Source organism: Palaemon carinicauda, chromosome 37 (assembly GCF_036898095.1).
Source record: "Palaemon carinicauda isolate YSFRI2023 chromosome 37, ASM3689809v2, whole genome shotgun sequence".
Classification (NCBI taxonomy): Eukaryota; Metazoa; Arthropoda; class Malacostraca; order Decapoda; family Palaemonidae; genus Palaemon; species Palaemon carinicauda.
Window position 1 is genome coordinate 28437197 of NC_090761.1, and position 10000 is coordinate 28447196.

The 10000-nt window shown below is 36.2% G+C and overlaps 1 protein-coding gene across 1 annotated transcript in view; it reads right to left on the reverse strand.

Moving 5' to 3' along the window:
- Positions 1-10000, reverse strand: part of LOC137629534 (uncharacterized) — a 52846-nt gene that overhangs the window by 20639 nt on the left and 22207 nt on the right. Inside the window, exon 2 of the mRNA XM_068360945.1 lies at positions 7371-7456. Within this exon, the coding sequence (XP_068217046.1) occupies positions 7371-7456 (86 nt within the window). The remainder of the gene's footprint in view (positions 1-7370; positions 7457-10000) is intronic.

The following is a 10000-nucleotide window of genomic DNA, read 5'->3' on the forward strand; positions in this document are numbered from 1 at the left end:
GAGCTAGCTAACTAGAGAGTTTGTCTCGTGTTGCGTGGATATGGTTGAGAGAGCAATACAGTACTTGGTAACTCTGATGTCTTGCCTAGCCCCACGCTTCCAGAATTCGCTCTCCTGGAACATTCTGGAAGTAGCTAAATCTCTTATGTAAGGCGACCCCAGGGTTGCAGAGATAGATAGAGAACTCCAGCCTTAACCCTGGATAGGTACGGTGGGTCGTTTGCGACCCCGAGCGTCAAAAAAAAACAGGTTTTTCTCACGTGACTCACCCGTGACTGAATTTGTGGGTGATCGACCTGCAGGAGGTGTCTCCCCTACACGCTCTAGTAGTGTCCAGATGTGCATTGCTGTAGCTGTACTCCTTCCCCGATTTCTGAGACGCGTCGGGGTCGTTCGCGTCCGAGTTTACCCTTCTGAGGTAGTTTGCATAATTATCAAAGTTATTACGTATTATGAAATTGTCGTAGAATGGTGCAACTTGTATAGGTTATCAGTTGTGGAAAGTCTTGGTGGATTGTTTGGCTACCATGTGCATGTTTTTTTTTTTAGTTAAAATGTCGTTCATCACCACGAGGACCATTTTACCGCGAATGCCCCTTTTTCATTTTTTTTCATTTTTTTGCCAAGTCATTTTTCCGTAAGATATTGCCAAATAGTGTCGTAAAACTTTTGCTTGTTTAGTGTTGGAAAGTGTGTCTAGATGATCTGGCTACCCATGCATGACTTTGTTTTTGTCAGATACGACGTAGTTATTGGTATATTGGGTATTTAACTGCGGTTACCAATTTCTGTTTTTTTTCAATATTTGTAAAAATTACTACGTAGTAAGGAATTGCCGTATATTATTCATTTTTTTTTCATGTTTATGTGTTAGAAAGTGTGCCTTGATGGTTGGGCTAACACGTGCATGTCTTTTTTTTTATCTGAGATGTCGTATATTAGAATGTCGGGCATTTTACCGCGAGTGTCCCTTTTTAATTTTTTTAAATTTTTTTGCCAAGTCATTTTTCCGTAAGATATTGCGAAATAGTGTCGTAAAACTTTTGCTTTTTTAATGTTGGAAAGTGTGTCTAGATGATCTGGCTACACATGCGTGATTTTGTTTTTGTCAGATACGACGTAGTTATTGGTATATTGGGTATTTAACTGCGGTTGCCAATTTCTGTTTTTTTTTCAATATTTGTAAAAATTTACTACGTAGTAAGGAATTGCCGTATATTATTGATTTTTTTTTCATGTTTATGTGTTAGAAAGTGTGCCTTGATGGTTGGGCTAACACGTGCATGTCTTTTTTTTTATCTGAGATGCCGTATATTAGAATGTTGGGCATTTTTCCGCGAGTGCCCCTTTTTATTTGTTTTGCATTTTTTGCTTAGTCATGTTACCGTAAGGAATTGGCAAGTAGTGTCGCAAAACTTATATTTTTATAGTGTTGGAAAGTGTTTCTAGATGATCTGGCTACCCATGCCTATTTTTTTTTTAGCCAGATATGGCGTATATATAAGTATGTGTTCGATTTTCCTGTGATTGCCATTTTTTCGTTTTTTCCCATTTCTTTCAAAATTACTACGTACTAAGGAACTATCACAGAGTAATATTTCATTTATATGTTTATTTGTCGGAAAATATGCCTTGATGGTTTGCCTAGCACGTGGCTGAAATTTTTTTTTTCTGAAATGCCGTATATTAGAATGGTCATTTTTCCACGAGTGCCCCTTTTTATTTGTTTTGCATTTTTTTGCTTAGTCATGTTACCGTAAGGAATTGGCAAGTAGTGTCGCAAAACTTATATTTTTATAGTGTTGGAAAGTGTTTCTAGATGATCTGGCTACCCATGCCTATCTTTTTTTTAGCCAGATATGGCGTATATATAGGTATGTGTTCGATTTTCCGGTGATTGCCATTTTTTCGTTTTTTCCCAATTCTTTCAAAATTACTACGTACTAAGGAACTATCACAGAGTAATGATTCCTCTAGATGTTTATTTGTCGGAAAATTTTGTTTACTTTTTTTTTGATTGAATATCATCAAATTTTTTTAGCTAAAATATTGTTTTACATTTTTTTTTTCGATTTTATTTCCCTTCAAAAAAAATTTTTTGGGTCAGAATTTTAATTTTATAGTCGTAAAATAATCGACAATTATCCAGCAACCCACCATACAATTTTTATGCATATCCAATAATAATTAGATTAGTAAATAACACCTTGAAATTGACATACCCTTCCTACATTTCAAGTGGCAGATTAGGGAGTCTGAGTCAGTGTGGTTGGCGGCCATTTTGTGGACATATCCGAAGTGTAAGCTGCCCTATCTATATATATTCTTGTTCCCTATAGAATTTGTGATATTTTGGTATATTTTTACCTGCATAAATATCATATTATATATTAAATATATGTATTTTTTTACGAAATTTCCAAGTACTCAAAAATTACCTTTAGATATGGCCCCTGATATAAATGTAATTTACAAAATAATGAAGATTTTTTTTACATATTTCTATTTTAGGATAACATATGTTTATTCCCTAAAAAAATTAGCCACTTCCTATTTCATTTGGGTACCCAAAAAAATTCATGAAATTTGGACAATTTTTTTTGGCCAAAAAAAGTTACCCTTTTTTTCTCATTTCAGATCTTCACCTCCATGGGTCTGATTCCATCCAAAATACATCAAGATGTGTCCTAAACATTCAAGAATCAATTCCTAAAAGGATTTGTGTATATATGTATAAACTTTTTTTTTATGAATTTTTATGTCAGGTCTTTTTTTTTTCTACTTAATTTTTTAAAATATTTATAATAAATAGTTTTTCTGCAGATGAGTAGTATTTATCTTTACAGTTGTTTTAAGCATTCATTGAAGTTTTTTTTGGCAAAAGAAAAAAGGAGGTTACTGCAAAAACTGATTTTTCAAGAATTTTTTTTGGCGTCGGGGTCGTTCGCGTCCGAGTATACCCTTAAAGGGGTGTCCGAGGACCGTACCTATCCAGGGTTAAGATCGCCATCTCCCTTCTCTCTCACTTTTGCATGCAGCTCAGTGTATTGTTTTAAAAGTGTTCAGTGAAAAAACAAAGTTTTGGTATGACGAGTTTTGTAATCGTAGCAAGTACATATAAAAATTGTCTTAGCATTTTTGTAAATGGCCCAGTAGGAAGGTGATAGGTTCCTGTACTGTGATCTGGTTATCTATTTTCATTAAATGTCAAACTTAAATATTGTGAAACACGTGATTGTATAATTTTCATAAGTATTTCTTTTGTCTTAGTCTAAGGTTTATTAAGATTCAATATTTCAAGTCAAGTGGTTATATGATTTTCAGATCGTAACATTTTTGTCTTAATCTAAGTTTTGTTCGGACTTAATATTTCCAGTGATTTATTTTGTTTTATGTAAATTCTTTCATAGTGTTGTAATTTATATACAACATGCCCATTTTTGTAAAGAGTGTATTATTACAATTACCATTGCTTAAGGAAGCATTCGCTTGTATCCTGTTAAAGAATCATAGTAAGTAATATTTTGAATAATTCTAAATAATAATTACCCAGTTTTGTCTTGGGACCACTGAAGAGACCTTTGGATATTTAGTGTTTTATATATTGCTGTCTGGGAGTTATTTAACTGTCTCACAGTTTGTGTATTAATATTTTCAAGTGTAACAGATTTAATGTAAAAGCAAACAGGTGAATTTGGAACTAGGGAGGTAGTTTAGCTTGGCAGCCGTAATATACTGTATATAATATTATATGTTTGGTTCCCAGGCACGAACCTACACACACACACACACACACACACACACACATATATATATATATATATATATATACACTGTATATATAACCCTGTATATATATAATGCCCTATATTGAGTGAGAGGATGTACAAGAAATGTAGGAAATTTCCTGCCTATTTCTGTCCTTTATTATACACAACTAAAAACACTGACATTGGGAATAACAATAAATTTTTTTAACAACACATAATCTTCAAAACATCTAAAGATATTAAGTTTACATCAATAACGAATATGGTCTCCAGAGTGAAAGGAAAAATTCTCTTAATGCGAGAAGGTCTAAAAGGCTTTCGATAGGCCTAGAGATACCTGTGGAATTTCTTTGAGGGCAAAGTTCAGAGGAACCCAGCCGATAGCTCTTCTTGTGGGACAGGTAGGCGTACATGGGGGGGGGGGGGTTGCCAAACAATAGGTTCCAAAAATGGGAATATGATTAAAATCTCATTCACGTAACATTCCCATGATCATACATACAACGATGGCGTCATGAATTAAGGCTAAGCCAAACAGACAATGAACAGTATATGTCCACAAAAGTGTCCATATGTAATGTCAAGAGCTTTAAAATAGCCAAAAGACGAACTTAGTTTAATTCTATTATATTTAAATTTATTTCAAATCATAGTAAGAAGAGATTTCTTACCGAGTAAGATAAAATGGAGAGATCAACTAAGATCGCCTACGCACATAAATATCCTAGGCAATGATATAGCAGCTCCTCGTGACGTAAGACGTTGCTATATAGGAAAAGAAGGATCTCTCTCTCTCTCTCTCTCTCTCTCTCTCTCTCTCTCTCTCTCTCTCTCTCTCTCTCTGTGTGTGTGTGTGTGTGTGTGTGTATGTGTGTGTGGCGTTTCCCCACAAACACGCGTGCACAGACCGTGGAGAGTGATCGGCGCTGCCTGCAGGAGGGAACGAACCGGGGAAGAAGAAGAAAAGGAAGGGAAGAGAGAAGACATGACTCATGATCTATGCGGCGTTGGCGGAGTTATATCCTTGCACCAAAATCTCCCCCAATACAAAATACTAACGGCTTAGGCCACGAAAACGTTCTAGTAACTTAAGTGTTCTAGTAGCATACTAAGTGTTCTGGTGACTTATCAAGTGCTGTTTTGTAGTTAAGTTTCAAAGATGACTACAGGATGAGGGGGGGGGGGAAGCGGACACCTGCTAGAAAATTCAATACTTCAAAATCACGTCATAGCTTAGTTAAGATATTGTACATTCACGATACTTACAGGCCGCTTAATAACCAGGAAATAAGTTAGCTGATATTTCATACTAACAGGCTTACTCTGATTTCAATAACAAGCAACTTATATTAGCAAGGCCACTTGCATCTTTTTATTATTATCAAAGTGACTTTCATCTCTTATATTAACAAAGTGACATACCTCGCCCATCAATTCAAATTGTATCTGGAATATTAAAGTTATGTGTAGCTGGTAGATATTATCAAAGCGACTTGTAGCAATGATATTATCAAAGTGTCTTGTAGATAAGATATTATCGAAGCAACTCGTAGCTAAGATATTATCAAAGCTATTTGTAGTCCAGATATTATCAAAGCTACTTATGGCTAAGATATTATCAAACAGACTTGTAGCCAAGATATTATCGGAGACTTGTAGTCAAGATATTATTAGAGACTTGTAGCCAGGATATTATCAAAGTGTCCTGTAGCTAAGATATTATCAAAGTTATTTGTAGCCCAGATAATTATCAAAGTTATTTGTAGCCCAGATAATTATCAAAGCTACTTATAGCCAAGATATTATCAAACAGACTTGTAGCCAAGATATTATCAGAGACTTGTAGCCAAGATATTATTAGAGACTTATAGCCAGGATATTATCAAAATACCTTTGTAACTAAGATATTATCAAAGACCACTGTAGCCAAAATATTAACAGACACGTAGCTAAGATTTTATCAAAGCTGCCAGGATGTTATCAAAGTAACTTTTAGCCAAGATATTACTCGAGTGACTTGTAGCCAAGCTATTATCAAAGTGACTTGTAGCCAAGCTATTATAGAAGTGCCTTTGTAACCAAGATATCAAACCATCTTTAAGCCAAGATATTATCGAAGCCTCTTGTATCAAAGATATTATCAAAGCAACTTGTAGCAAAGATATCAAAGTGACTTGTACGAAAGATATTATCAAAGCATCTTGTATGAGATATTATCAAAGCGACTTGTACCAAGATATTATCAAAAGCGACTTGTATCGAAGACACTATCAAAGAGCTTTGCATCAAAGATATCAAAAGCAACTTGTATCAAAGATATAATCAAGGAATACATTACCAAAGATATGATTGATGACAACAAAATATATTACCACAGTAACTTTTATCCAAGATATCAACAAATCGATGGTGAAGGATCTATAATTCCGTTACGAAGTTATTTCTGAATAATATGAATTCAAAAGAACGAGGATCAACAGGAATAACTTCAAGATAACCAAAAAAAAAGGATAAAAATTATTTCTTAGCCACAATGATACTTCCAGAAAGGTTTGGAATTTTGGATATGAAGTCTAGGGAACTTAGGGTATGAAGACTCTAGAATTTAGGGTTTTGAAGTCTCTGGGCTTTAGGAAATGAAGTCTAGAATTTTTGGTAGGAAATCTCTGGAATTTAGGGCATGACGTCTCTGGAATTTAGGGCATAAAGTCACCGGAATTTAGGGTATGACGTCTCTGGATTTTAGGGCATAAAGTCTCCGGAATATAGGGTATGACGTCTCTGGATTTTAGGGCATAAAGTCTCCGGAATTTAGGGTATGACGTCTCTGGATTTTAGGGCATAAAGTCACCGGAATTTAGGGTATGACGTCTGGATTTTAGGGCATAAAGTCACCGGAATTTAGGGTATGACGTCTCTGGATTTTGGGGCATAAAGTCTCCGGAATTTAGGGTATGTCTGGATTTTGGGGCATAAAGTCTCCGGAATTTAGTATGACGTCTCTGGATTTTGGGGCATAAAGTCACCGGAATTTAGAGTATGACGTCTCTGGATTTTGGGGCATAAAGTCTCCGGAATTTAGGGTATGACGTCTCTGGATTTTGGGGCATAAAGTCTCCGGAATTTAGGGTATGACGTCTCTGGATTTTGGGGCATAAAGTCTCCGGAATTTAGGGTATGACGTCTCTGGATTTTGGGGCATAAAGTCTCCGGAATTTAGGGTATGACGTCTCTGGATTTTGGGGCATAAAGTCTCCGGAATTTAGGGTATGACGTCTCTGGATTTTGGGGCATAAAGTCTCCGGAATTTAGGGTATGACGTCTCTGGATTTTGGGGCATAAAGTCTCCGGAATTTAGGGTATGACGTCTCTGGATTTTGGGGCATAAAGTCTCCGGAATTTAGGGTATGGCGTGTCTGGATTTTGGGGCATAAAGTCTCCGGAATTTAGGGTATGACGTCTCTGGATTTTGGGGCATAAATTCTCCGGAATTTAGGGTATGAAGTCGCAAGAAATATAGGGTATGAAGTCTCTGGAATTTAGGGTATGAAGTTTGGAATTCAAGGTATAAATTCTGGATGATTTTTTGATAACACTGACCTGGAACCTGAGGGTCTCTCCCTTGATGGGCCGGAATCTGTACTCCTTATTTTCATCAGTACCGTGGGAGGGCCAGTTGTCATCACCTGAAATAGGAAGAGACAAAACATTGAGATATGCATACACATTTCTCTCTCTCTCTCTCTCTCTCTCTCTCTCTCCTCTCCTCTCTCTCTCTCTCTCTCGCTCTCTCTCTCTCTCTCTCTCTCGTGACCCACAACAGTAAAATAACACAATTTTCTCTAATTCATTGGATGGGGAATATATATATATATATATATATATATATATATATATATATATATATATATATATATATATCCTGTGACCACAACAGTAAAATAACACTATTTTCTCTAATTCATTGGATGGAGAATATCTCTCTCTCTCTCTCTCTCTCTCTCTCTCTCTCTCTCTCTCTCTCTCTCTCTCTCTCTCAGCTGTAACCCACAACAGTCACATAATTACTTCTCCAATTCATTACTTAAAACAACGTTTGGTGAAATCAAAAGATAATAATCTAATTTGGGATCTGGATTTTTATACACACACATACAAAAAGAGAAAACATTATTGACAATGTTACCAACTTCCATTATTATCTTAATAGATTTTTTTATAGTATTTTTCCCCAACATTCACTTAAATTCGCTATATAAAAACTCAATAAATTTTAAATAGATTTTATAACCTGTGCATCCCAAAACCCACCAAATCTGTCCATAGATGAAAGCAAGGCAACTGCAGATCTATTATTATTATTATTATTATTATTATTATTATTATTATAAGCTAAGATACAACCCTAGTTGGAAAAGCAAGATGCTATAAGCCCAAGGGCTCCAATAGGGAAAAAAAAGCACAATGAGGAAAGGAAATGGAAATAAATAAACGATATGAGAAGAAATTAACAATAAAATATTTTAAAAACAGTAACATCATCAAAACAGATATAGAAAGACTTATGTCAGCCTGTTCAACATAAAAACATTCGCTGCGAGTTTGAACTTTTGAAGTTCTACCGATTCAACTACCCGGTTAGGAAGATCATTCCACAACTTGGTCAAAGCTGGAATAAAACTTCTAGAGTACTGTGTAGTAAAATTTTACGAACTAGACAACAGTAATCTTTGGAATGGCTTGGGATAAGGATAACCTCGGCAAAGCCATCCCATTTTGATGTTATTGTGAACCAAAACGAGGTTACATACTTTCTTTTCTCTTATTTCAAAATTTCCTTTGCTCTCTGCGCTATTTTCCCTATTGGAGCCCTTGGGTTTATAGCATCTTACGTTTCTAACTAGGGTTGTGGCTCAGTAAGTAAGTAAGTAAGTAATAATAATAATAATAATAATCATAATTATAATAATAATACATCTTTCCTTTAATGCAAATAATTCCTCGTTATCATTAAATGATCCTATTCATAGCTGTAGAATAATAATAATAATAATAATAATAATAATAATAATAATATTCCTTCCTCTCTCAAGACTACGTGCAACCCACAAGAACGACCCAGACCTTCTCAATTCTCAGGAACGAGTTCCTTGGAGGAATAGCCATCATACCTCCAATGGATGGAGACACTCTGCTTTCCCCCCCCCCCCCCCCCAAGGATAAAGGGCATTTATCCCCCGGGTTCCTTCTCCTTTTCAGGTCTGAGACAGGAACGCGGGACCATAGCCATGCCAAATAGCGTCACTATGGGAAAGCCACAAAGAGAGAGAGAGAGAGAGAGAGAGAGAGAGAGAGAGAGAGAGAGAGAGAGAGAGGAGAGAGAGAGAGGACTATAAAAAGGGTGTAGGAGAGAAGGATTGCGCGAACGTCTATAAATAGAGGTTACCGAAAGGACCTTGGAATCTACGAGTCTAAAAGACAAATAAGGAAAAGCCTGAACTGCGTCTCTGATTAATCAAAGAGTCTCTTGATAACGAATTAATGCAGATCGGACAAATTAAAATTCCAGGACTACTTCTTTGAAGATTGTGATGCACAACTTGTTTGGTTCAAGAAAAAAATGACTATCTATTTGGTAATATAATAAACACGCTTTCGTGGTCATAAGCTGGATTAATGTAACTGAAATTTAACTTGAATAAAAGCATAGTTGGTAAAAAATAAAGGTCATAAGATCAATGAAACTTTTAAAGGTTTAAAGATAGCTTATATAATTTTCCTTTCTGAGTGGGGGATACCTTAACGTGGTGAGAGGGTTTGTGCGTCGCCGTGATCAGCAAAGCCGTACTAGTCAGGAATATCCATACTAGGTTGATTTGCTTTGATTGATCAGTCAAGTCTCCCACCATCACCAATCCGCACTGGCCAGCGTGGTGATAGATACTGGCCAAACCCCAGACATGAATAAGGACATACCTGAGGCCTTTGTCCTCCACTGGACTAGAAAAGGCTGCATTTGTTGTTGTCTATATAAACATGATAAAAGTCCAGGCCCCCTCTCCTAGCTAGGACTAGGGAGGGGCAGGCCATGGCTGCTTATGACACGGCAGATAGACCTACAGGCTCCCCTCAAAGACCCCACCCTTACCTCACAAGGATGGTGAGGTTGCAGACACTACGAGAAACTAATGAGCTCGAAAAGACAAGAACTCTCGTACAGTTAAATGCTA